This window comes from Ovis canadensis, chromosome 24 (assembly GCF_042477335.2).
Source record: "Ovis canadensis isolate MfBH-ARS-UI-01 breed Bighorn chromosome 24, ARS-UI_OviCan_v2, whole genome shotgun sequence".
Taxonomy (NCBI): Eukaryota; Metazoa; Chordata; class Mammalia; order Artiodactyla; family Bovidae; genus Ovis; species Ovis canadensis.
The window spans coordinates 48,142,190-48,169,037 of NC_091268.1; the positions used below are offsets into that span (position 1 = coordinate 48,142,190).

Below are 26,848 nucleotides of genomic sequence, written 5' to 3' on the forward strand. Positions count from 1 at the left end.
TACCCTCTCCCTGCTCCCCCATCCGGCTCACACCTGCCTGGGGAGGAAGGGGAGAAACTCAGGTGCTGACAGCCCTCTGCAGTACACGGCCTCACTCAGACCCACCCCAACCCACCAGCCCATCAAGCCCACGTGACTTAAGTCTCCCCACCCCCAGGGTGGATCAAAGAACACCTCCTCCAGGAAGCCGCCCCTGACTCCTCAAGCCTGGCTCTGAGTCATCCTCCCTTTCTAAAGCCCCCCACCCCTGCACACCACTACACACCAGCACGTACTACCGTAAACCACCGCGTACCACCGCAGACACATCTTTAGGCACCTGCTGAAGCACCTTGAGACCAGAGCTGCTCTGAGTGCCTGGCACAAGGTCAGGGGCTCAAAACGCATGACTGAGAAGTGAGCCAACAGATCAATGAGTGAGAGGAAAAATGAAGGGAAGAAAGCGGGCTTCCCTGAAGGTTCAGTGGTGAAGAATTCACCTGCAATGCAGGAGACATGGGCTCAATCCCTGATGCGGGAAGATCCCACACGCCTCGCAACTAAGCCCGTGCCCCACAGCTACTGGGTCTGTGCCCTGGAGCCGGTGCTCGAAACAAGAGAAGCCCGCACACCACACCTAGAGAGCAGCCCCCGAGCCTCGCAACTAGAGCAAAGCCTGTGCAGCAGCAAAGACCCCGCACAGACAAACTAAATGAGTGAAATTAACTTTTTTTAAAAAAGGGAAGAAGCAAGTGCGGTATGTGATACAGTAAGGACACACGTGATCTTCAGCTCTGGTGTGTGTGTCGTGCATGTGTGTGTGTGCGCGCGCGTATACTTAGTCGCTTCAGTTGTGTCCGACTCTCTGAGACCCCATGGACTGTAGCCCGCCAGGCTTCTCTGTGATAATACTGGAGTGGGTTCCCATTTCTCCTCCAGGGGATCTCCCCGAACCCAGGGATCAAACCCGTATCTCCTGCGCCTCCTGCACCGGCAGGTGGATGCCTTGCCAGTGAGCCACCTGGGAATCCTTCTGGCAAATTGCCAAATCCCTGGAGGGGGTCGTGGGAACTGCAGATGAGTAGACAAGTTGGACAGAGGTGTGGGGACCCTGGGGACCCATTACTTGCGAACGGTGTCTGAAGTAGGGGTGCAGTCTTGGGGGACTGAACCCTTAACCTGGGGGGGCGTCTGTAACTACAGGGAGTTAGGGTCAGAATTAAAACAAGATGTAGGGCCCCCAGCTGGTATTCACAGAGAACTGCAGGGTTGCGTGGAGTGGAAAACACTGATTTCTGCTGTCAGAAGTGTTGTGAGCAGAGAAAGAGGGTTTTTTTTCAGCCAAGCAGCAGGGGAGAGGAGCCGGCCAGGTGGCTCAGCGGTCATGAATCCACCTGCCAAGCAGGAGACCCGGGTTTGATCCCGTATTCTTGCCTGGAGAATCCCATGGACGGAGGAGCCTGGAGGGCTACAGTCCATGGGGCCGCAAAAGAGTCAGACACGACTTAGTGACTGAACAACAGCAAGGAGGGGAGGGAGGGCAGTGGAGCTGTCTTGATTTGGGGCTGGTCTGGTTATGGTGAGAAGGTCAAGGTGAGGGAAGACGGGGCAACTCCAGGGCACCTGGCAGGTGGCTGTGGACTCCCAGGGCAGTGCTCTCCCTGGCCCCACAGGTGCAGCAGTTCCCGCGGCCCCAGACTCTCCTCTCTGTCCCTGTAGCTCTGGGTGGTGCCCCCTGCCCCGGCCCCCTGCCCCGGCCCCCTTATGCAGAGGGACCACTCCCCGGGGGGCTGCACGATGCCGGTGAGTTCAGTGACATCACAGCTGCGAGCCGAGTGATCTGGGGGTCCCTGCGTCACCTCACCCCACCCTGGCCAGGGCCACACTGCATCGGATCAGAGTGGGGCTCACAGGCAGAGCTCCACAGAGGCTGAGCCAGTCAGTGAGGGTGAGACGCGACTGCTGATGGGACAAAGGGGACCAGGTGTGGGAGGGGACTTGGGGATCCCAGGTCTCAGTGTGAGTTTACAGGTCTGGCCCCTGCCTCCGAGCCAACCAGTGGCTGCCCTGCACACTTGGCTGAAGCACCACCATGTGGAAGACCCCCGACCCTGGCCCTGGGTACCACCTGTGTCTGTGTCCTGGAATACCGTGAGCCGACATGTGCTCTGAGCCTGGCTCTGGCCTGGGTGCCGGGGACACCGAGGGGCCAGGGCTGCCCGGGCCCCTCACGGGGACAGATACAGACACTGTGCATCAAGCATGCGGCACGGAACGGAGAGGAAACCATCGGGGTTTTAAGGGCCCAGACTGAGTTTTGAAGAACAAGTAAAGAGTCTCGTCTGAAAAACCTGCCAAGGGCTTGCCAGGCAGGGGGCACGTCAGGAAGGGGGCACAAATGAGGTGGTGGGATACAGCGCAGTGCCACAGGGAACTTGTGGGCATGTGAGGCCGACAAACATTTTTCTGGATGGTCCCCTAGATGGGCAGTCGTCCCACCAGGCTTCCGGCCTGCCTCCCACAGGTGAGTCAACGTCTGGGGCTATGCCATCAGTCCCGCCCCCCACCACCTCGGGGAATCTGGAAGGGAAATATTGACACAACCACCCCCTCCCCAGACAGGAGATGACATTCGCATTGACGGCGCGCGGGCACCAGCATATGGCTCCTGCTGCCGTGTTGGGGAACACGAGTGATTGCCACATAATGAGCTGCTCAGCACGCTGCCGGGGCCACCCCGCGGCCCGCGCCGCCCACTCACCATATCTGCTGTTAAACAGGATCTGCACGCACTCCCGCAGCGTGTTGATGTCCTCAGTCTCCTTTATGAAGGCGTCCCATTTCTCTATCAAAACACAGGAGGGACAAGTGAGGCCCGTCCGAGCAGGGACCCCATGGTCTGGAGGCCGCTGGCCTCTGTCCACCCACCGCATGGGTGTGCGCAGTTTCTGGGGTGGACCCCATGGACTGCAGCACGCCAGGCCCCTCCGTCCACAGGATTCTCCGGGCAAGAATCTTGGAGTCGGTTACCACGCCCTCCTCCTCCAGGGGGTCATCCCGACCCAGGGATCGAACTCATGTCTCCTGCATTACAGGTGGATTCTTTACCCACTGAGCCACCTGGGAAGCCCCTTGTCTGCCCCACGGGCAGTGTGTATTATGCAGGCACAGCCAGTCCATCCTGGGCCTTTCCTGAGTCCTGACCTTCAAAACCTAACCGTTACGTCTGGTGCACCTGGGTTCTCACCCAGCTTTGGCCTTGTCGCTGTCCCCTCGAACCCGCAGCCCTGCTGGCCTCTCCCACAAAGCCAAAGTCTCTGCCTCAATTTAGCGTGAGTCACTAAAGAGATATTTGGTTCATTAAAATTATAAAAGGAACATCTTTAATTTATTAAGTGGTTATCTGGGCTAAGTACTTTATACATATGTAACATCCTAATTGGGGCTTCCCAGGTGGCGCTAGTGGTAAAGAACCCTCCTGCCAACGTGGGAGATGTAGGAGATGCGGGTTCAATCCCTGGATCGGGAAGATCCCCTGGAGGAGGGCATGGCAACCCACTCCAGTATTCTTGCCTGGAGAATCCCACGGACAGAGAAGCCTGGCAGGCTACAGCCCATGGGGTCGCAAACAGCTGGACATGACAGAAGCAATTTAGCACGTAGTATCCTAATTAATCCCTCAGAACAATTTGTAAACATAGATAGCAAACGCAGCATTATTTCCATTTTGTATGTGGGAAAACTGAGTCTCAGACAGGCTGAGTAACTTGTCTGAGATCACCCCACTAGTACCTGGTTTCTTAACGAACCTCTCACCAAAGTGAGGCTGAGACCTCCACAAGGCAAAGCTGTTGCAAAGGCTTACTTCATCCTTTTTTTTTTTCGGTATAAGTGAATCCCACATTCTCCTGTCCCCTATACTGCGTGGTACTTAAAAAATGTGTTCACAGGACTTCCCTGGTGGTCCAGGGGCTAAGACTCTGGACTCGCAAAGTAGGGGGCCTGGGGTTGATCCCTGGTCGGGGAACCAGATCCCACAAGCCACAACTAAGAGTTCACGAGCCCCAACTGAAGATCCTGCGTGCTGCAACGAAGACTCGCAGAGCCGAACAAACAAATAAATATATTCTTAAGAAGCCTCTCCCTTGCTTGAAAGGGCTGAAATTAAAACAAAAAATATCTATCCATCTGGCCACATATTTCTTGGACACCTGTTCTTTCACGAGGTGGAGTTTATTTCCTCTCTCTCCGTTTTGAGTATGAACTGGATGAAGTTCTTGGCTTCTTTTTATGGCCATGCCATGCAGCTTTCAGGATCTTAGTTCCCTGACCAGGGACTGAAGCTGCGCCTCTGCAGTGGAAGCATGGAGTCCTAACCACTGGACCGCCAGGAAAGTCCCAAATTCCTGGCTTCTATGGGTAGAACCAGAGAAGGCAATGGCACCCCACTCCAGTACTCTTGCCTGGAGAATCCCATGGATGGGGGAGCCTGGTGGGCTGCCGTCCATGGGGTCGCACAGAGTCAGACACGACTGAAGCGACTTAGCAGCAGCAATGGGTAGAACATGGCAGAAGGGACAAGTGATTTCTGAGGCTGGGTCATAAAAGATGTGTGGCTCCCTCCTTGCTCTCTCAGATCACCAATTCCAGGAAGCCAGCTGTCACATTGTGAGGGTACTCAAGCAGCCTGTAGAGGCCCATGTAGTAAGGAATACGAATCCTGCCAACAGCCACATGGGCGAGCTTGAGGTGGATCCTCCAACTAAGCCTTCAGATGATCACAGCCCCAGCTGACATCTTGATCAACAGCCTCATGAGAGATACCAAAACCATAGGCGCCTGGCTACATTGCTCCTGAATTCCTGACCCACAGAAACCATAAGGCATCAAGGCCTGGAGTTTTAAATTTGGGGGCAATTTGTTACGCAGCACTGTGTAACTATTACATATTGGTTTTACGCACAAGTCCCTTGTGCAGTGCTGGTCCTCCTACCTCTCACAAAGACTCAGGGGACACACATCCATGTCGGGAAGCACCACCCCAGTCCTGGATCCCCACTCTGGACAGGGTGCTGCCACGGGCACTGCCCTACCTGACTTGTCATGGACGATGGAGAAGAGGATCCGCTTAGAGGCATGGACATTCTGAATGAGAGGACCGCCAGGACCAGTGGGCTTCTGTCCTGGACAAGGGAGCGGAAAGGTACAGGTTCAAGGTGGGCCCCAAGAGGCATTCCCCTAGATCTTGCCTGGGTGCACAGGTCGGGGCTCTGGGGTAACATTTCCCCCACAAATGAGAACCCAGAACTGAGCCCCGTGATCAAGAACTCAAGGCAGCTTCACTGACCAGAGGCCTGAGACATTCTGTAGCAGAGTCTGCTCTCTGGATGGCACACAGAGAAGGGCAGAATCCCAGGTCACCTTTTACAGGTGGGGACGCTTGTTTCAGGCATATAAGCCCTATCCTCCTGCTCAGCCCGCATGTCTGTGGAGGGGAGGGTGGACTCCCTTTTTCTCCCTCTCGTAATTTATAAGCACCTACTCTGTGCCAAGCATTGCACTCAGGGCTGTGGTACAGTGGTTCTCAAACTTGAGCACGCACTGGAGCCACCTGGCACATTTGTCCGTTTGCAGGTGGCTGGGCCCCACCCTAACGTGCTGGATTCAGCAGGCCTGCGGCTGCGCCCGAGAATGTGCACTGCCAGCGTGCTCTGCCATTTCTTCACGACGACAACCCAGCTGGACAGGTACTCTCAGCATCTCCATTTTACAGAGGAGGAGACTGAGGCTCAGAGAGGCAGAGAGATTTGCCCTGGGACACACAGCCACTATGTCGAGGGGCCAAAATAAGGACACAGGTCTTTCTCATGCCCAGTTCTCCCTTATGTTTCCAGTACCCCTAATTCCACACTGGGTATGCAGTAGGTGCTCATTAAAGGCAAGGGCCTGATTGGTATGCCTACTCCCCCCCTCCAGAGACTCCCCCGGGGATCTTCTTGGGCATCTCTTGTCCCAAGTCACAGATGACTGGGCGGAGGCTGGGGTCTGACTGAGTCCAAGCCAGGATGCCAGTTGCCCCACCCCAGCCCCTGGCTCTGAGACGCCTCCTGTAGCCCTGAGCACCCCGACCTCCCCTGGGAAGCTGCCCCTGCAGGAGTGACCTCTGTCCCACTCCCAGACTCAGGAGCCCCAGAAGCAGCTTACCACAGCAGTCTGGGAAGTCCTGGGCAGCGGGGGCCTTGGGCTCCGGCCCGGGCCGGCCGAGGCCCAGGTCACTGGGGCCAAGCGGGCAGGCGGGCGCCTCCTGCTTGAGCTCCCGCACGGTGTGGTTGGGGAGGGCCGTGCTGTACAGGAAGCTGGCCACGGATGAGGAGGTGGCGGTGGGGGGCAGGTCCTGAGGTGGCCCCTTGGGGGTCTGGCCGTGCAGGCCACAGTCCCGAGCCCCCTTGGCTAGCAGAGAGACGCCATTCAGCTCCACCAGGGCCTTTGAGTCCCGCCCGCCATCCTCGAGCGGCCTGGGTGAAGCAAAGGACACGTGATGGCTGTGCACCCCCGTCCAGCCAGGGCTACGTCTGCCCCCAGCCCTCCCTGCAGAGAGCACGACAGCCTGTGAGGCACACGGGATGGGAGCGAATCCTCATTTACAGGCGGGGGTGCAGGCCTGGGTGGGGGTGTGCCATGTGCACGGCCCCATGCCTGGGCTCTCCCCGAGAACCACCCATCACATCCTTTCAGCTGCAGCCAATCAGCTTCCATCTCCTAACGCATCCCTCCTCCCTGGCCGCGGTGCCCTGATGGGTGACTCAGGCTGCTCCCCGGCTGACCGGGCAATCGGTACCCTCCCCCGCCCACCAGCCCCTAATGGAACCCTTGCTTGACAAGCCCAAGGAGCACCACGATGTGGCTTCCCGCCTCCACACAGGCTGTTCCTGATACCTGCGGGGCTGCCGCGGCTATTTCTTCCCCAGCTGAGCCTCTCTACACACAGAAGTCCCCGGGGAAGACTTCTGTGACCACACCTGGCTCGGAGCACGCTCTGTGCTTGCATTTCTGCCTCACTCCTGCCATCAGACTGGAAGCTCTTACAAGCAGGGACCCCGGTTGGGAATCTGAAGTCCCCTCCCCTCCGGCTGGGCCAGTGGCCACAGCACGGAAGCAAGTCATCGTCCGGCCCAGCCCCCATGGTCCGGTCACTGGCTCTCGGCCACTCCCAGGCCGGCGGCCTCACTCACCTCTTGAGCTTGAAGCGGATCCGGTGGCTGTGCTCCAGGATGGCCATGAGGGCCTTGGGGTCGTACTCGGCCGGCCTCCGGAAGGCCAGGCCCTCAGGCAGCCCCTGCACGGCCAGCAGCCCCGGCTCCCGGAGCAGCCGCTCGTACGGCAGTGGCACCACGCTGGCCCTGCCCAGGGCCTCGCCTGTGGGCACGGGGGGTGGAGGAGAGAGGCCTCATGAGAGGGCAGCCAGGACAGGGCGGGGGCCAGGTGCACCCCAGAGCTGGGGCTGTGCTGAGCCACTCCCTACGGTGCCGGGCCCCCAGGAGACTGGACCCCACAGGCCCCTTTGCCTGCCAACCTCACACAGACTGACCCCCCTGCAGGTGGAGCAGGCGGGGGCTGTGGACGGCCCCCCTGCGGCCGAGGGCCACGGCTGCCCATCAACAGGGTCTCCTGGCTCCCCTGCCACTCTCTTCTCCGGGCATCTGGGTGGAAGGGAAAGCAGGGCCGGGGGCTCAGGCAGGAGGTGAGGAGGGCGCGGTGAGAGACAGAGAACACACAGAGGAAGGGCAACTGCCAGAGGGAGGAAGGAGAAAGGATGAGAGAGGGGAGGGCAGGGGAGGAAGAGAGGGATGGAGAGGAAGCGAGAGACAGAACAGACAGACAGGCTGAGAAGATGGGCAAGAGCTTCCCTGGTGGGCCCGTGGTTAAGACTCCGCACTCCCTATGCAGGGGCGCAACTACCCCCCTACCCTGGCTGGGGTACTAAGTAAGATCCCACACTCCACATGCTGTGGCCAAAAAAAAGATGGCGAGCATGAGGGAAGCAGGGAAGGAAGGGGTGGCCAAGGGGCCTGGGCTCATGGGCTTCTGCCACCCCCCACCAGGAGCCAGAGGGCTTCTCAGGTGGCGCTAGTGGTAAAGAACCCGCCTGCCAATGCAGGAGACGTAAGAGATGCAGGCTTGATCCCTGGGTCGAGAAAATCCCCTGGAGGAGGAAATGGCAGCCCACTCCAGTATTCCTGCCTGGAGGATCCCATGGACAGAGGAGCCTGCTGGGCTACAGTCTGTGTGTGTGTGTGCCGAGTCGCTTCAGTTACGTCCGACTCTTTGCAACCTGTGGACTATGGCCTGCCAGGCTCCTATGTCCTTGGGATTCTCCAGGGAAGAATACTGGAGTGGGCTGCCCTAATCTCCTCCAGGGGAACTTCCCAACTCAGGGATCGAACCCGAATCTCCTATGTCTCTTGCACTGCATGTGGGTTCTTTACCACTGGTGCCACCTGGGAAGCCCAGGGCGCTAAGGTCCATGGGGTTGCAAAGAGTCGGACACGGCTGAAGCGACTGATGCACGGCACCAGGAGCCAGAAGGAAGCTGCGCCCCTAGTAGCCACACCTGACTCTGCCTGAAGCAGGCAGGCAGAGTCGGGGTACAGTGAGCAGGGGCACAGGGGCTCTGGGCATGTGCCCTGTATCTGGCAAGAGTGTCTGCAGTGAAACAGCCCACCACGCGTGACCATCCTCCCATCCCAGGGGGCCCCCGTGCCCACCAAGGCCTCCAGACCCTGACTCTTCTTGGTTTCCTTCTACTGACATCTAGAGTTCAGCAGGCTTTCCCCACTCGCCCAGACCTCTGCTCCAGAAAGCCAAAGGCTGCAGGAGGGGAAGGAATAACGCAAATGAGAAATAATGGGGGGCCCTTAGGGATGGAAGGGACCCGCCTGAGATCACCCAGGGAGCGTGGAGGTCACCACTGGGCCGGACACCTGGCGGCAACCTGACATGTCCTGAGGGAGGCCAGGCCTGCTCATCCCTTCCCCTTCTCCCACTCCAGGGGAACGACTTGGATGGCCAGTTAGCCTTCATTCAGTCATTCAACAAACACCCTCTGGGCTCCTGCTGTTGCTGGGTTCTGAAACTGCAGGCTAAGAACAGCAGAAAGTACAAGCAGGTCCCGGATCCTGGAGAGCAGCTGGGCGAGGCCACAGGGCACAGTGGTGCCCACAGGGGACCCTAACCCAGCTCAGAGCTGGGGGCTTCCTGGAGCTGAGCCTCAGAGAGCAATGCCATGTCCACCAGACAGAGGGGAGGGCCGGCCCGACAGGCGCAGCAGAGCAAAGGTGAGGAGGTGTGATATGAAGCCACAGTGAGTGGGAGAAGAGGAAGGGGGTCAGAAGGGCTGGAGGGGGGGTTGGCGGGCTGGGGTGGGGGCTGATGCCACGTCCAGGGTGACGGGGAGCCCAATAAGGGAGCAGAGGAAAGAGCTCTGTGGTCAGACCTGTGCTTTAGGAAGATGCCTGGCACAGGGCAGGTGGGGGAGCGGTAGGGAGCTGGAGGTTAGATCAGGGCAGGGATGGTGGTTCAAGGAAATGGGGCTGGGCTTGGAGATCCATGCCTGGGGATGCAGAATGGGGGAGAGCTGGGGGGTGAAGGGGAGAAGGCCCCCACGCCTTGAGGTTTTGCCCATGGCCTGCAATGGCGGGAGCGGGGCCTCCTCAGCTGGAGAGGGTGGGGCCGGGGGCTCCCACCCACCTGGGGGCCCCAAATGGAATGAGGAAGGATCTTACTATAAAGAACATCAAACACCTCCTCTACCATCTTCCGCAGAAGGTACACGTCCGAGCCATGTTCCAGGGCAGACCGTGGGACGTTCCGGCCGCCACCCTCACCCCGTGGCACCTTCTTGGGGTGCTCTGCCTCCGGCTCCTTCCACGGGGGCCCTCCTGCAGGACACAGAGCATGTGAGGCCGTGGTGAGTTCTCATCTCACCAGCAGCCCAGTGAGCGGGGATGTCCCTGGCTTGGGTTGAGTCCTGCAGCTGGGCACGCAACACGGAGTGCCCACGGAGGAATGAATGAAGGATTAATGGGTGAGTGAGGTCTGCCCCAGCCGCCCTGCCTAGGGCCAGGCTGGTCATCTGAGTGCCCAGTGCCCAGCACAGGGCCCTCATCCCTGCTTACCTCTAACTCACCGGCTGACCCTGGGTAAGTCCCTTCCCTCTCCGGGCCTCAGTCTGTGAGCTCTCATCCAGGAGACTAGCTGGCCTGGGGCAAAACTGGGGTTCAACGAATGTCTGGTCCAGCACCCCTTTCTGTCTTAACCAGTCGAGGTCCTACCTCTCTGCTCTGCCAAATGGGGAGATGATGGGGACCCCAGCAGGAGGCTGAAGGGGGCTGTGAAGCACTTCATGCCAGGCTGGGCCAGGGTAGGGGCCTGGGAGCGTAGGGAGGATGCTAGAAACTTCGTTGGAAAGAGAATGAGAGGAGGGCCCGGGGGCCCCCCCTCTCAGCTTGGAGTCTGCTCTCCTTGGGGACCTGTGAAGCTTGAAATAAACCAGCCAAGTTCCCGGCGCTATAAATAGCGGCTCTGCCCGGCTCTGGGAAGCCAGGTGCACCTTCCCCAGGCTCCGCGCTGGCTCCCAGCCTGGTCCGCCAGGGCTAGACCCCGCCACTGCCCACCCTGCCCAGGCCCAGGTCTCCCGTCCAAGCCTGGAGAGGGGACAAGTTCTGAGAGCCGGGTGGGAGTGGGGTTTGGCTAGGGAAGCAGCTGGATCCTAGTAAGGATACTATGACGTGTCCCAGCACCGGGGGTCAGCCTTCCCAGAAATGGCTAACCCCAGAGTCCAGGACCTGGGGTGGGGTGATGAAAGGGCTACTGACAGCGAGGAAAACAATGGCTGGCGTTTACTGGGCATGAACTACGTGCCCGGCACTGTTCTAGGTGCTTGCCATGTATTATCCGTTTAATCCTCAGCTTGACCCAGGAGAGGGTAGTACCGTGGTCCCCTTTCACAGATGAGGAGACTAAGGCCCAGCAGGGGGCAGGGCTGGGACGCGGCCCCAGGCGTCTGGCTCCAGGGCCTGCTCTTAGCCCCAAGAATTCTGAGTCTTCCAAACCATGGGCTTGCATGCCCATGTGGGCTCTAACCTCCCAAGAGGGGAAACCAACCCCCCTCCCTGGGGAGCTCACCACCAAGCTGGGGCACCAGGAGTGCAGATGGAAGTTGTGGGCACAGGAGGAGTGCATGGAGTGGGCTTGGGGCAGCCACAGCCTGGGCGCTGGGTGGAGGGGCATGGATGAGGCCGGGAGGGGTGTGAGTCTGAAGGATAGGGGGCATCTGCCAGGCACAGGGGGGTGGGAGGGCCTGTCAGGAGGGAGGAACAGGAGGGACGGAGGTGGCGGTGAGCAGGGACACGCACGGAGCCAGGGTGTGCGCTTGGGCACCAGGGATGCAGGGAGGAGAGAACGCAGAGGCCCGGCCTGCTTCTGAGGAGCCCTAGAGGCCCAGGCGGCACTGAAGAGTTGGGGGCTTCAGAGTGACCCCTCTGGATCGAGGCTACTGGCTCACAGCTAGGAGGGCTCATCTCTTCTGGGAGCAACAGGGGCCCTTGGCAGGGGTCCCAGAGGGTGCACAGGCTGCACCCCCCATTTAGAAAGGGCAGACCCCACCTCCATCACCCGTTGGCTGCGTTTCACACCCCCACCACCGTCCCCGGATACATTCACTGCATCTCATGTTCTCATCTGTAGACTGGGGGCAACTGTCCCCTGGGCCCGCTGGGAACTGCAGAGAGCTCCAGCGCCCAGCACTCTTCATCACCTCATCCCTAACTGCTCCTGTTTCTAGAGCATTCTCTACGTGCGGGACGAGTACCCAGTCACTTCATCCCCAGGGGCCTCCAGGAGGCAGTTCCAAGATTCTGTTACCGAGACAGGGTCAGCGCCAGCCTCCCAGGGCTGATGTCAGGATGAAGGAGTTAGTGCTTCAAGGGTGTTGCACACAGCAGGCGCTCAATAACTATTAGCCGAGCACGTGGACTCAGTCCCCGCGTCAGGGATGCACAGGAATGGGGCCACAGCGCTGGGCCTCAGTGTCCCCTTCTGTCCCTGAGCGGATGGAGGCGGCTGCGTCTGGATCACCCAGGGCTGGGTCGGCTTGTCTCTCTTGCCCGAGGGACTGCAGTGTGATTCCACCCCGACAATGCCACGTTGGGAAGCCTGCACCCACCCTGCTTGCCCCGTGTCTCCCCCGACACAGGACGGTCACCTGGCGTCGTGTCAGGGACCCAGTGAGGTGCCAGCTCTCCCGTCCTCCAGGACGGAGGGCCCCGGCCCTCTGGAGCCCCGAGTACTCACGGCAGAACCTGAGGAAGTCTGACTGCAGCTCCTTGCGTGCGTTCAGGAACATTCTCCCCTTTTCGGTGCCGACCACGAAGGCGCTCTCATCATGCACGGCGACGCAGGCCACCTCGGCATTCAGCTTGGAGAGCGCTGAGCACTGCGCGGGGAGCAGGGATGTGAGCCCGGGAAAGGGCCCCCAACTCCGGACACCCCCAGGGCCAGATTTGGGGGGATGAGAGCTGAGGCCCCAGCTGCCTGAGATCCCCCTTGCAGCTCAAAGTCTTGGGTTTTAGATGCTGCAGTGGGAATTAATGAATGACCCCCATAGAGCTTGGCCAAGGTCGGGGAAGAGGACAGGTTATGGTTTCTGGAGGAGGACAAAGGCACACAAGGTCTGTGTCCCACCCCCAGGCCCTCCTGCTCCTGGTGGACTTCTGGCCTCAGGCCTGGCCCCAGCCCAGAAGCAATCCTGTCTGGGGCTCTAAGTCCCCGATGAGGAGGTGGGACGGGTCCTAGGAGAATCAAGGCTAGATTTAGGCTTTAATCCTGCACCAGCTTCTTTCTAAAAGTCATGCCCTCCTCTGGGCCTCAGTTTCTCAGTCTGTAAAATGGAGACAAACCATCCAGATCCCAGAGGTGCAATGGCCTTGTACTGGGGATTCAATGGGGCCTGGCTGGTGGGAATGAATCTCTAAATCAGGGCAGCCAGTGCAGGGATGAGGCAAAGAGGTTCTTTCTACAGCCCCAGAGTTGAGACTGGTGGGCCTAGGGCACAGGAAGTCCTAACACGGAGGCCCTGCAACCAAGACCACCAGCATCTCAGGCCTCTGACCCACCTCACTGGGAAAGCCTGCCGGCAAAGCTCGTGGCATGCGGTAGTCAGTCAGTCAGTTCAGTCGCTCAGTCGTGTCCAACTCTTTGCGACCCCATGGACTGCAGTACACCAGGCTTCCCTGTCCGTCATCAACTCCCGCAGCTTGCTCAAACTCATGTCCATTGAGTCGGTGATGCCATCCAACCATCTCATCCTTGATCACCCCCTTCTCCTTCTGCCCTCAATCTTTCCCAGCATCAAGGTCTTTTCCAATGAGTCAATTCTTTGCATCAGATGGCCAAAGTCCTGGAGCTTTAGCTTCAGCATCAGTCCCTCCAATGAATATTCAGGACTGATTTCCTAGCGACTTAGCAGCAGCAGCAGCAGCAGCAGCAGCAGCAGCAGCAGCGTCTGATAGTGTAGGATTTTATCTCAGTTAGCGCTCTGTGGACAGTCAGAAGTCTGGCTTCTAATCACAATTCCGCTGCTATGTGATCTAAGCCAGGTTCTAGATTTAAGAGCCTAGATCTGATAGATAGAGTGCCTGATGACCTGTGGAATGAGGTTCGTGACATTGTACAGGAGACAGGGATCAAGACCATCCCCATGGAAAAGAAATGCAAAAAAGCAAAATGGCTGTCTGGGGAGGCCTTACAAATAGCTATGAAAAGAAGAGAGGCGAAAAGCAAAGGAGAAAAGGAAAGATATAAGCATCTGAATGCAGAGTTCCAAAGAATGGCAAGAAGAGATAAGAAAGCCTTCTTCAGCGATCAACGCAAAGAAATAGAGGAAACGAACAGAATGGGAAAGACTAGAGATCTCTTCAAGAAAATTAGAGATAACAAGGGAACATGCAAAGATGGGCTCGATAAAGGACAGAAATGGTCTGGACCTAACAGAAGCAGAAGATATTGAGAAGAGGTGGCAAGAATACACAGAAGAACTGTACAAAAGATCTTCACGACCAAGATAATCACGATGGTGTGATCATTCGCCTAGAGCCAGGCATCCTGGAATGCGAAGTCAAGTGGGCCTTAGAAAGCATCACTACGAACAAAGCTAGTGGAGGTGATGGAATTCCAGTTGAGCTGTTTCAAATCCTGGAAGATGATGCTGTGAAAGTGCTGCACTCAATATGCCAGCAAATTTGGAAAAGTCAGCAGTGGCCACAGGACTGGAAAAGGTCAGTTTTCATTCCAATCCCAAAGAAAGGCAATGCCAAAGAATGCTCAAACTACCGCACAATTGCACTCATCTCACATGCTAGTAAAGTAATGCTCAAAATTCTCCAAGCCAGGCTTCAGCAATACATGAACCGTGAACTTCCTGATGTTCAAGCTGGTTTTAGAAAAGGCAGAGGAACCAGAGATCAAATTGCCAACATCCGCTGGATCATGGAAAAAGTAAGAGAGTTCCAGAAAAACATCTATTTCTGCTTTCTTGACTATGCCAAAGCCTTTGACTGTGTGGATCACAATAAACTGTGGAATTCTGAAAGAGATGGGAATACCAGACCACCTGACCTGCCTCTTAAGAAATATGTATGCAGGTCAGGAAGCAACTTAGAACTGGACATGGAACAACAGACTGGTTCCAAATAGGAAAAGGAGTATGTCAAGGCTGTATACTGTCACCCTGCTTATTTAACTTATATGCAGAGTACATCATGAGAAACGCTGGACTGGAAGAAACACAAGCTGGAATCAAGATTGCTGGGAGAAATATCAATAAACTCAGATATGCAGATGACACCACCCTTATGGCAGAAAGTGAGGAGGAACTAAAAAGCCTCTTGATGAAAGTGAAAGTGGAGAGTGGAAAAGTTGGCTTAAAGGTCAACATTCAGAAAACGAAGATCATGGCATCTGGTCCCATCACTTCATGGGAAATAGATGGGGAAACAGTGTCAGACTTTATTTTGGGGGGCTCCAAATCACTGCAGATGGTGACTGCAGCCATGAAATTAAAAGATGCTTACTCCTTGGAAGAAAAGTTATGAACAACCTAGATAGCATATTCAAAAGCAGAGACATTACTTTGCCAACTAAGGTCCGTCTAGTCAAGGCTCTGGTTTTTCCAGTAGTCATGTATGGATGTGAGAGTTGGACTGTGAAGAAGGCTGAGCGCTGAAGAATTGATGCTTTTGAACTGTGGTGTTGGAGAAGACTCTTGAGAGTCCCTTGGACTGCAAAGAGATCCAACCAGTCTATTCTGAAGGAGATCAGCCCTGGGATTTCTTTGGAAGGAATGATGCTAAAGCTGAAACTCCAGTACTTTGGCCACCTCATGCAAAGAGTTGACTCATTGGAAAAGACTCTGATGCTGGGAAGGATCGGGGGCAGGAGGAGAAGGGGATGACAGAGGATGAGATGGCTGGATGGCATCACGGACTCGATGGACGTGAGTTTGAGTGAACTCTGGAGTTGGTGATGGACAGGGAGGCCTGGCGTGCTGCAATTCATGGGGTCACAAAGAGTCGGACACGACTGAGTGACTGAACTGAACTGACACCCTCTCTGGGCCACGATCATGCCTTAAGTGGCAGCTCCAGCCGGGAGTCGCCCTGGTGAGGAAGCTGGAGACATCTCAGGGCCAGCAAGACTGTCCCCTGGGGCAGGGATGGTGTTCATTTCCTCTCTCTAAGATTAAAACCAAACCCTGCCGATCCTTTTCCCCGAGGCAACATGGTAAAACAAACAAACAAACAGATTCAGCTGTCTCCAAGGGGAGGCCACCAGGGCTGGAGGCGAGCCTCTGCTATGTGGTCACTTCACAGCCGAAGAAGGTGAGGTCACTGCGGGGACTGGATTCACCCAGAGGCACAGAGAATGGGGGTCACAAGGAAACTTCTGGAAAAAGGTCACAGACTGGATAGGGGGAGGTGATGAGCAGACAGCACTTTGCCCCCTGACCCCCTCCACCGCAGACTGCCTGAGGACCCGGCTCAAGGGCTGGAGGGTGCCAGCAGAGTTAAGGCACTGTCAATCAAGTGCCACTGCCATCCACGAGGGTCCCTCAGGACACCTGTAAAGGCCTCGTTGCAGGGTGGTGGGGGAGTCTGTCCTGGTCATGGTACGAGGACAGAGGGCCATCAGCTCCTCCAAGGAGTCTCTGAAACACCCTCCACAGCAGCACTGCCAGCCGTACTCCGTCATGTCCGACTCTGCGACCCCTTGGACTGTAGCCCACCAGGCTCCTCTGTCCATGGGATTCTCCAGGCAAGAATACTGGAGCAGGTTGCCATTCCCTTCTCCAGGGGATCTTTCAAACCCAGGTCTCTGGCACTGCAGGCCGATTCTTTGACGCTGAGCCATTGGAGATGGTCCCCTAGAATTTCTGCAGTGACGGAGATGTTCTATTTCTACACTGTCTGATAACATGACCACTAGCCACATGTGGGCCCCCCAAGCTCCAGAAATGATGCTTAGTGTAATGGAGTCACTGAAATAGTTTATCTGGTTATTCATAAACATTTATTTGGCTGCTCCGGGTCTTAGCTACGGCACAAGGGATCTGTGATCTTGGCTGCAGCATATGGGATCTTTAGTTCCCTGACCAGGGATTGAACCTGGGCCCCCTGCATTGGGAGCATAGTCCTATCCACTGGACCACATGGGAAGCCCCAGGGAGGGACACTTGTGACCATCCCAGGGATGGGACTTGAAGTGCAAGAGGTGACGAAATGAAGACAAAGGGTGAGGGGACGAGAGCTGAGGTTTCACAGGCTTGATCTCACTTAAGTCTCCTGCCTGCTTGGAAGGGCAGAGGCCTTGGGGCAGGTGGGGGACACTGAGGCCTAGATCGGCAGGGCTCCTGTGAGCACCAGAGTTACGAGGGCCGGCTGTCCCACTGCCCCCTGGGGCACTCACCATGGAATCTAAGGCAGACACGAGGCTGGTGATGATCTCGTCTTTGCGGGCGAAGGCGGAGGTCCAGCGGTCAGGCCCGCAGCCGTTGGCGGGGATGTCACAGCGCTTTCCCAGCAAGGCCATGGTTGCCTGGATGGATGGAGGGAGGGAGGCGGGGAGCAGGCGGAGGTGGGTGGGGCGGGACACACATAGCGTCTGTCCCCCCCATAACCCGCCGAGCCCCCGAGACCACCTCCACCTCCCAGGTGGGATGAGTCAAGGACTGGTCTTCTCCTCCCCCAAGGGTCTTCCATGCATGAAGGACTCTGAGCTCTAACCGGCCTGGAGCCGCTGCAGCCTGCACGGTGCGCACAGGCGTGGGAGACAGGCGGCAGAGTAACCGAGGGCTTGTCTCCCCAAGTCTGCACCCTGGAGCCAAGCCCAGTGTCAGGAGCAGTCTGCCTGGCAGGCCCTAAATGCCAGCTCTCCCCCGACACACTGCTCTGGCCTGGCCCGCCCTTGCTCACACACCCTCCATAGCTCCCTACTACCCACGCTAGCTCTCGACTCCTCAGCTTGGTATTCCAGGATCCAGACTTGTCCCTTGCCTCAGCTCCTCCTTATACCCCCATGCTCTCAGTCCTCTAAATGTCACCATCCTCCAGACATATGCCCACCCTTTATGGGTCTTCAGTTGTCACTGGTTCTATTGTCCAAATGCCCTCCCTGGCCCCTTTGGCATCCATTGCCTGCCTCCTTAGCTTTAAAAAAAAAATTATTATTATTTTTAGTATTTGGTCACGCTGCACAGCATGGTGGTGGCGGGGGTGGGGGGGTCGGTCTTAGATCTCTTACCAGGGATTGAATCCCTGCCCCCTGAATTGGAAAGTGGAGTTTTAACCACTGGACCGTCAGGGAAATCCCTGCCCCCTTAGCTTTCAATTGTCACCTCTGCTGGGAAGGCTCCTTGGATTGCCCCCTCTCCTACCCCTTCCTTCCCATGATGGGCCAGGCATCACTGGCCTCCCCTCTGTCCCTAAGCAACCCCATCACAGTTCCCAGGGGCAAGGCTGCTGCTGCCCCAAGGCTGTGGAGCTTCAGTCTACTTCCTGGCTGTCAGGACTGAGTCTCAGGAGTGCAGAGAGATACAGCAGGACAGAGGCCCCTTCATCCCAGAGGAGGTTTCTCCAAGACAGGACTTTGCCCCTTGTCATGAGACTTCTGGAGGAAAGAGCTGGGGTGCCCTCAGATCAGGGCCCCGTATCGGGGCTGCACCTGGCGGGGACAGGCCTGCTGGTCCTAAATCACCCGGCCAGGCCAGGGCCCCACTAGATAACAAAGGTCAGCCTCCCTTGCCCCCTCCCCACCCCCCATCCACCCTGCCCCTCCCTTTCCTGACCGCAGGAATCGGGTCCGAGGATCCCTTCCCCAGAATGCCCCAGTGCCAGCATCTTCCTATGGGCCACCTGCCCCCTCGTCAGTCCAAGCAAAGGAGAGAGCAGGGAGCAGAGACAGGGACCCTCGACCCCCTGCCCAGGCTCAGGCCTTCTAGTGCTCTGTACAGAGGCCCCAGGCGGCCAGTTCCGGTGAGGGAGGAGCAAGCAGAGCTGCAAGTGTCAGAAGGAGTCTGTGAGTCCTGCCCTGCTGGCTTCCTGGCGGGGCAGGCGTCTGTGCACAAAACTGGGGCCGGGGGTTGGAGAGCCCCAGCAGGTGACAGCTGGGCCTGCTGCCTTGGTGCTAAGTCCAGAGCGTCTTCTGCCACCAGAGCTGCCCACCCACCAGGTGGGCATAAACTCTATGAGGGCAGGGACTGGTCAGCCAATTCCTGCTGCACCCCAAGGACCCAGCTCAGTGTGGTCCAAACCAGACTGTGGCCTTTTAGTGGATCGTGAAATCGATGACACAGAACAGCAAATGTCAGAGCCTGTCACACGTGACATGGTGAAATGTGTCCAAATTCAATGATGGAAACATTCAAAGGAATCAGGGATACGCTAGAGCTTTTCTCACGAAATTAAGACACTTGCTCCTTGGAAGAAAAGCTATGACAAACCTAGACACCATATTAAAAAGCAGAGACATCGCTTTGCCGACAAAGGTCCATACAGTCAAAGCTATGGTTTTTCTAGTAGTCATGTATGGATGTGAGAGCTGGACCATAAAGAAGGCTGAGCGCTGAAGAATGGATGCTTTCGAATTGTGGTGTTGGAGAAGACTCTTGAGAGTCCCTTGGACTGCAAGGAGATCAAACCAGTTAATCCTAAAGGAAAGCAACCCTGAATATTTATTGGAAGGACTGATGCTGAGGCTGAAGCTCCAATACTTTGGCCACCTGATGTGAAAAGCCGACTCACTGGAAAAGATCCCGATGCTGGGAAAGACTGAAGGCAGGAAGAGAAAGAGGTGACAGAGGATGAGACGGTTGGATGTCATTAACTCAATGGACTTGAGTTTGAGAAAACTGTGGGAGAAAGTGAAGGACGGGGAAGCCTGGCGTGCTGCAGTCCATGGGGGTCACAAAGAGTCGGACACAACTTAGTGATGGAACAACAAGAGCTTGGCCCTGGACACTGTCCTGGCCCAAGCTGGCTACTTAGTTGTAGATAAATATTAATTTTAATAACTGGCCAGGTCAGCAGTTGCCCTAAGTGAGTATGGGTTCACGTCTAAATGTTTATGAAATGTATTTATTCTCCTAGGTTGTCTTACCTAAGGGGGAAAAAAATCCACAATTACAGTCAAATGTTTTAATGTCCCATTATCAGTAACTTTGATAACAAGCAGACAGGAAAGCTATGGAACATTTGAAATGCACTATCAACCGTCTCTTTTTTTTTGGCCGCATGGCATGTAGGATCTTAGTTCCCCAAGCAGGGATTGCGCTCACACCCCTTGCAGCAGATGTGAGGCATATCACCCACTGCACAAGTTGTTGCCTTACTTTTTAATAAAAGCTTGAAACTGGCAGCATTCAGGGATGCTGAGGGTTATGCCAGGCCCTGGATAGGACATGCTAATGGACCAAACAGCAGCCAGGGGCTTTCCGCGACACGAAGCCTAATCTGGGGGTATTGCAAGAGCAGCTGAAAGGTTGGCCTGACTGGGGTGCATGGAGCCTTGCCCCCTCCCCTCAGCCACCCCCCTGCCCTCCCCAGTCCCTTCAGCCACATCCAGAAAGGCCTCAGGCTGCCAGCCTCCCAGCTGCTGGGGCGCAAATCAAATCAGGGCAAAGCAGGAGGCACCAGACAGTGCTCCAGGCCTGGCCTCCGGGTCGCCCCAGACGGCTGCCGGCTCCTTCCGGCAAAGGTCCTAATCCGTTTAGGAAGGAGCCAGGGACTCAGGGAAGGAGGAGGGGAGTGCGGAGGGGGCTGCGCTGTGGGTCGTCCCCTGATTCCTTGTCCATCATGCTTCCAGGACAGAGAAGATTCTCCTGAGCTCCTGAGAGGGGCAGGTTCCTGTGGCTTGAGCTGCTGCCGGTGGAAGAGGGGTCGCCCAGAGTGCTGGAACAGGCTGGGAGCTATGAGCCTGGAACCATGCATATGTGGTGAGACCTAGCCCTGGGGCTGCCAGAACCACACGGTGGGGAGGAGGAGGGGGTCAACCATTGAAAGCCCCTATTTTCTCACATGCAAGGTGGAAAAAGTGAAAGTGAAGTCGCTCAGTAGTGTCCCACTCTTTGCGACCCCATGGATTGTAGCCTGCAAGGCTCTTCTGTCCATAGGATTCTCCAGGCAAGAATACTAGAGTGGGTTGGCATTCCCTTCTCCAGGGGATCTTCCCGACCCAAGGATCGAACCCAGGTCTCCCACATTGCAGGCGAGACTCTTTACCATCTAAGACACCAGGGAATCCCAATGTAAGGTATAAGGTGAGAAATGTGTCAGGTGGGGCTACTTCTAATCTGAAAATGAGGGAGAAGAAAACCACCCAATAAGATCAACAGACTGCACAGAACAGAGAGCATGGAGTATGCCAGCTGAGCAGGAGGCAAGTGACTCAGAAAGTACAGGAGACGGTCCCTGGGGGGAACGGATGGGAGGCCAACGTCTGAGCCACGACACAGGTCACATGCCAGCGAGGATGGGGACACGATGAGGCTGGAGCAGCTAAGGGCTGCTCTATGTCACCCAGAGAGGCCATCAGAAGTGGCATCCCCAGTGACCGGCTCCCAACCTGGGGCACAAGCAGCAAGGAAGCCCTGAATGACAAGGGACTTCCACTCACACCCAGGTTCCTTGGGGGACAAGGTCTGCGGGGGCCGAGAGGCAGCAGTGGGGCTGTGATCATCCCACCACAAACATTTCTCCCAGGGTACCAGGGCCACACACCTGGCTTCTCCACCAGAGGCCCTCTCCCCGCCCCTGTCCCATTCCCTCCCTGGCCAGGAGGCAAGTCCATGGAATTCTCCAGGCCAGAATACTGGAGTGGGTAGCCTTTCCCTTCTCCAGGGGATCTTCCCAACCAAGGGATCGAACCCAGGTCTCCCACACTGCAGGCGGATTCTTTACCAGCTAAGTCACCAGGGAAGCCCAAGAATACTGGGGTGGGTAGCCTATCCCTTCTCCAGCAGATCTTCCTAACCCAGGGATTGAACCCGGGTCTCCTGCATTGCAGGCGGATTCTTTACCAGCTGAACTATCAGGGAAGCTCATTCCCTTGTGGCTCAACTGATAAAGAGCTATAATTACAGAAAAGTCGTTCAGTCGTGTCCGACTCTTTGCGACCCCATGGACAGTAGCCTACCAGGCTTCTTCATCCATGGTATTTTCCAGGCAAGAATACTGGAGTGGGTTGCCATTTCCTTCTCCAGGCAACTAGTAAAGAATCCGCCTGCAATGCAGGAGACTTAGGTTCGATCCCCTGGAGAAGGGATAGGCTACCCACTCCAGTATTCTGGCCTAGAGAATTCCATGGACTGTGTAGCCCATGGGGTCGCAAAGAGTGGGCCACGACTGAGCAACTTTCACTTTCTTTCGGCTTACACATCATCTATTCGCTGGTGCTTCTCCACCTCTCTCCCTCCTCTCCTGAGATGCTGTCTCCTCCACGTCAACTGTTCAGTGCCCAACAAGCAATCCAAACACAACACAGCCCACATTCCCCACTCAGATCCTCTCCTCTCCTGCCATCAGCTCAGATGCAGCTGGACACCGAGGGACCTCATCCCCGAGTCCCACCTCTCTCACCCCTGAAACGATCCGGGGTTGGGGGCAGGGAGTCCCGCAAGCTCAGCTGTGGAACGCACCCAGGTCTGCCTGCTTCTCGCCACCTCCCCGTCCAGGCCGCCCTCCTCGCTCACCCACTCTGGCAATGGCCTCTCACAGGTCTCCCTGACCACCTCCTGCCCCCACAGGCCCCCTGCAAACAGCAGCCACATCATCTCATGTGGCTTTCCCGCTAAGAAGCTTCCAGGGGGTTCCCACCACTGGCAGAAGGTCACCTCCCTGAGCGGTAGGCCCGTGGGCCCCAGGCCTGTCTGCCCCTTTCCTCGCCGCTCCAGCCCCACTGTAATGGGCTCCAGCGCCACCCTCTTTCCGTTGCCCAGACACACCATGTGCGCCCCTTGGGGGGCTTGGACTCGGCTCCTCCAGGAGAGAAGGTTCTGGCAGGTCCCTATGTTCTCCCGTTGCCCCCTTCGCTCCATCAGCTTCCTGACCCAGCAGCCACATGGCAGCCCACCCCCATCTCTTCATTCATTTCCTTCATAGTGTCTGAAGCAACCTGCTCACGTGCTTCCTGCCAGATTTCCCCAACTGGAACTCGGCTCCGGGAGACGGGAGGGTGTCTGCTTTACTGTATTTTCACTGCCTCAAACGCCTGGTTGAGTTTTCAAGGACACTCAACGAATATTAGGGGAGTTAGGGACTTCCCTAGCTCCAGGGTCCAGGGGTTAGGACTCTGAGCTCCCACTGTATGAGTTCGATCCCCGACTGGGGAACTAAGATCCAGCAAACTGCATGGGGTAATAACAAATGTGATGGTCAGCCACTTTGGCTGGGAGCCAGGACGTTCAAAAGCTATTGTCCAGCAATGACAGGCTTGCCTGGCTCCCAACAGGTAATCTGGGGGATTGCAACTTTGAATGTATTTGGATCACGGAGGAGGAATGGTCCAGAAACTGAAAGTGAGGGACCCGACAGGCGTCCTGTACAGGCGCTCCTGCCAGTGTGGTCCCAGGACTGGCAGCATCAGCACCACCTCAACGCTTGTCAGAACGTCCAGGGTGGCTCACCCGCCCACGTGAGCATCCTTCCTTGCTACATCAGCCTTCCATCACAGAGACTCGCCTAAGGCCCCAGTCAGTGGGTAGTGAGGATGAGGCCTGTCCATCTGTCTCTCTGACCCCAAACCTGGTCCTTTCCCCTCAACGTGCGCCATGAGGACTCTACTGCTCACACCTACCAGGATGCAGGAAGCAGGAAGATCAGCTGATGGAATCGACAGCTGATGCTCAGCCAGACTGATCAGCTCGCCCCGATTTGCCTGGGACTGTCCCGGTTTTAGCACAGAATCCCCTTAGTCCCAGGCAGAGTGGTCTCCCCAGGACACAGGCATCAGGAAGACCAGGAGCCCAGACACCCCTCTTGGCCACTGAGAACAAGGACAGACACCAAATAAAGGAGACAAAGCCACGGACAATAGGTCCTGCCTTTGGGTCCAAAATACCCAACTTCATCTAGAGATGAGAGAGGGTCTGGGGAGCTCCTCAGGGGAGGGGACAAAAGGGGGGTCTCCCAGAGGAGGGGGGGCGCTGCTTCATCCAGGAGATCACAGCAACGGGGAGGAAGCCACTCTCCTGATGCGCTTGAAGGCCACATGGGTAGCAGACAGGACAACCTTTGGGGCTTTCATGAAGCCCCACAGAGCAGATCAGGCTTCCCTGGTGGCTCAGAGGTAAAGAATCCACTTGCTAATGCAGGAGACTTGGGTTCAGTCCCTGGGTGGGGAAAGGAGGGCACGGCAGCCCACTCACGCATTCTTGCCTGGAGAATGTCATGGACAGAGGAGCCTGGCGGGCTACAGTCCATGGGCAGGCAACAAAAGGCAGAGTTGGGGGAGGTGGAGGGCAGACCCTGGGTCCCTGGTCTGCAGGGATACTGCTGTGTGACACCGTCCCCGTCACCCGGCTTCCCAGCCTTGCTCTGCCCACCTGTGAGTCCAGCTCACGGGTGTTGAGTCCCACACCTGCTAGTCCAGCTTCCTAGGCCCCGCTCCCAGAAGCCCCAAGGTCTGCCTTAAACTCAGGACACTGTACGTTTCAGTGCCCCAGGGATTCTGACACGCAATCGGGTACTGGCCCTGGATAATCTCCGGGGAAGTTTCCAAGCATCTCTGCTTTTCCTGCCCACTGCCCGCCTCCCACACTTGCCCAGGATTCCTGGCCCAGACAGTGGCAGCTTTGCTGGCCGCCGACAGCTGGAGGCCTGCCCAGTGTCGGAGCCAAAGCTTAGCTGAGTGCTGTGTCCACGGCTGAGTCACGGCTGCCCTGATTCAAGGCAGACTTGCCCCTGGGAGGGAGGCCCCCACGGGAGCCGGGCCCAGAAAGACCACTCTGTCCGGCCCTGGGGCTAGGGCGAGGGCAAGGAGACGGAACTTCGGCAGGGGTTCCCAGTCCTAAACGCCCCACACTGGGCACTCGGGACCAGCTGGAAGGCTGGGGGTGGGGGGCTGTCCTTGACCTTGTCCTTACTGCTGTGCATCACCTGGGCGCTTGGGAAGACCTCACTCTGGTGGGAACCAGACCTCCAGCAACGGGTGGCCCCTTCGTCCCGGGGTTCAACACCCCAATACTTTGGCCACCTGATGTGAAGAGCAGATTCATTTGAAAAGACCCCGATGCTGGGAAAGATTGAGGACAGGAGGAGAAGGGGACAACAGAGGATGAGATGGTTGGATGGCATCACTGACTCAGTGCCCATGAGTTTGGGTAAACTCCGGGGGTTGGTGATGGACAGGGAGCCTGGGCGTGCTGCAGTTCATGGGGTCGCAAAGAGTCGGACACGACTGAGCGACTGAACTGAACTGCACCCTCCTTGCCCTGCTCCCCCTCCAGCTCCCTCCTCCTCTCTTTGCCCACCTCCCCTGGGAGTGCCCGTTTACCAGCAAGCTGACAGCTATGACCTCCATCCCTGGAGTGCAGCAGGGCCCATTCTTTCTTAAATTAGCCACTTTAAAAACATTTTATTTGTTTTGGGCTGTGCTGGGTCTTCATTGCGAGCAGGGGTTACTGTCTGATTGTGGTGCCTGGGCTTTTTACTTCAGTGGCTTCTCTTTTTGCAGAGCACGGGCGCTAGGGTGCACGGGCTTCGGTATTTGTGGCATGTGGGCTCCTTAGTTGCGGTTCCCGGGGTTTAGCGCACAGGTTCACTAGCTGTGGCACGTTGGGCTCAGCTGCTCCGAGGCATGTGGGATCTTCCTGGACCAGGGATCGAACCTGTGTCTCCGGCACTGGCAGGCAGATTCCTTACCACTGAGCCACCAGTTCAGTTCAGTTCAGTTCAGTCGCTCAGTCATGTCCGACTCTTTGCGACCCCATGAACTGCAGCACGCCAGGCCTCCCTGTCCATCACCAACTCCCGGAGTTCACTCAGACTCACGTCCATCGAGTCAGAGATGCCATCCAGCCATCTCATCCTCTGTCGTCCCCTTCTCCTCCTGCCCCCAATCCCTCCCAGTATCAGAGTCTTTTCCAATGAGTCAGCTCTTCGCATGAGGTGGCCAAAGTACTGGAGTTTCAGCTTTAGCATCATTCCTTCCAAAGAACACCCAGGGCTGATGTCCTTCAGAATGGACTGGTTGGATCTCCTTGCAGTCCAAGGGACTCTCAAGAGTCTTCTCCAACACCACCAAAAGCATCAATTCTTCGGCGCTCAGCTTTCTTCACAGTCCAACTCTCACATCCATACATGACCACTGGAAAAAACATAGCCTTGACTAGACGGACCTTTGTTGGCAAAGTAATGTCTCTGCTTTTGAATATGCCATCTAGATTGGTCATAACTTTTCTTCCAAGGAGTAAGCATCTTTTAATTTCATGGCTGCAGTCACCATCTGCAGTGACTTGGAGCCCCCCAAAATAAAGTCTGACACTGTTTCCACTGTTTCCCCATCTATTTCCCATGAAGTGATGGGACCAGATGCCATGATCTTCGTTTTCTGAATGTTGACCTTTAAGCCAACTTTTCCACTCTCCTCTTCCACCTTCATCGAAAGGCTTTTTAATTCCTCTTCACTTTCTTTCATAAGGGTGGTGTCATCTGATATTTCTCCCGGCAATCTTGATTACAGCTTGTGCTTCTTCTAGTCCAGCGTTTCTCATGATGTACTCTGCACAGAAGTTAAATAAGCAGGGTGACAGTATACAGCCTTGACGTACTCCTTTTCCTATTTGGAACCTATTTGTTGTTCCATGCCCAGTTCTAACTGTTGCTTCCTGACCTGCATATAGGTTTCTCAAGAGCTACCAGGGAAGCCCTTTAATATTTATTTATTTGGCTGTGCCAGGTCTTGGTTTTGGCATGGCGGGATCTTTAGTTGCGGTGTCTAATTCCCTGACCAGGGATTGAACCCGGGCCCCCTGTATTAGAAGCATGGAGTCTTAGCTACTGGATCACTAGGGAAGTCCCCTGGGCCCATCTTAAAGGTGGAAGAAAACCAAGCCCCAGAGGGATGACATTTTTGCTAAAAGTGAGTGGCGAAGTCAGGATGAGATTCGGGACATCTGACACGCAGTCTGTTCTCTTGCTGTGCCTCCCTGGGGCAGGACCCTAATTCAGAGGAACCTCAGGCACAGGGACAGCCCAGCTGGGTGGCTGGCTGATGAGACCGGTGGGCTGGCCCTGCTCATGGCTGGAGGCAGGCAGGTGAGAAT

The 26,848-nt window shown here is 56.5% G+C and overlaps 1 protein-coding gene across 14 annotated transcripts in view; it reads right to left on the reverse strand.

Annotated features, from left to right (window-relative positions):
- GTF2IRD1 (GTF2I repeat domain containing 1) overlaps positions 1–26,848 on the reverse strand; it is a 119,219-nt gene that overhangs the window by 62,210 nt on the left and 30,161 nt on the right. For 5 of the 14 annotated variants that reach the window (XM_069571005.1, XM_069571002.1, XM_069570997.1 and 2 more), the window contains exons 1-8: positions 25,078–26,249; positions 16,999–17,127; positions 12,331–12,472; positions 9,762–9,917; positions 7,212–7,395; positions 6,184–6,494; positions 5,073–5,162; positions 2,741–2,824 (exon numbers count right to left, since the gene is read on the reverse strand). In XM_069571005.1, the coding sequence (XP_069427106.1) occupies positions 2,741–2,824; positions 5,073–5,162; positions 6,184–6,494; positions 7,212–7,395; positions 9,762–9,917; positions 12,331–12,472; positions 16,999–17,127; positions 25,078–25,104 (1,123 nt within the window). In that variant the 5' untranslated portion in view covers positions 25,105–26,249. Of the gene's footprint in view, positions 1–2,740; positions 2,825–5,072; positions 5,163–6,183; positions 6,495–7,211; positions 7,396–9,761; positions 9,918–12,330; positions 12,473–16,998; positions 17,128–25,077; positions 26,250–26,848 lie in introns of those variants that run through there. The other 9 variants (XM_069571006.1, XM_069571001.1, XM_069570999.1 and 6 more) reach the window with 3 other exon arrangements.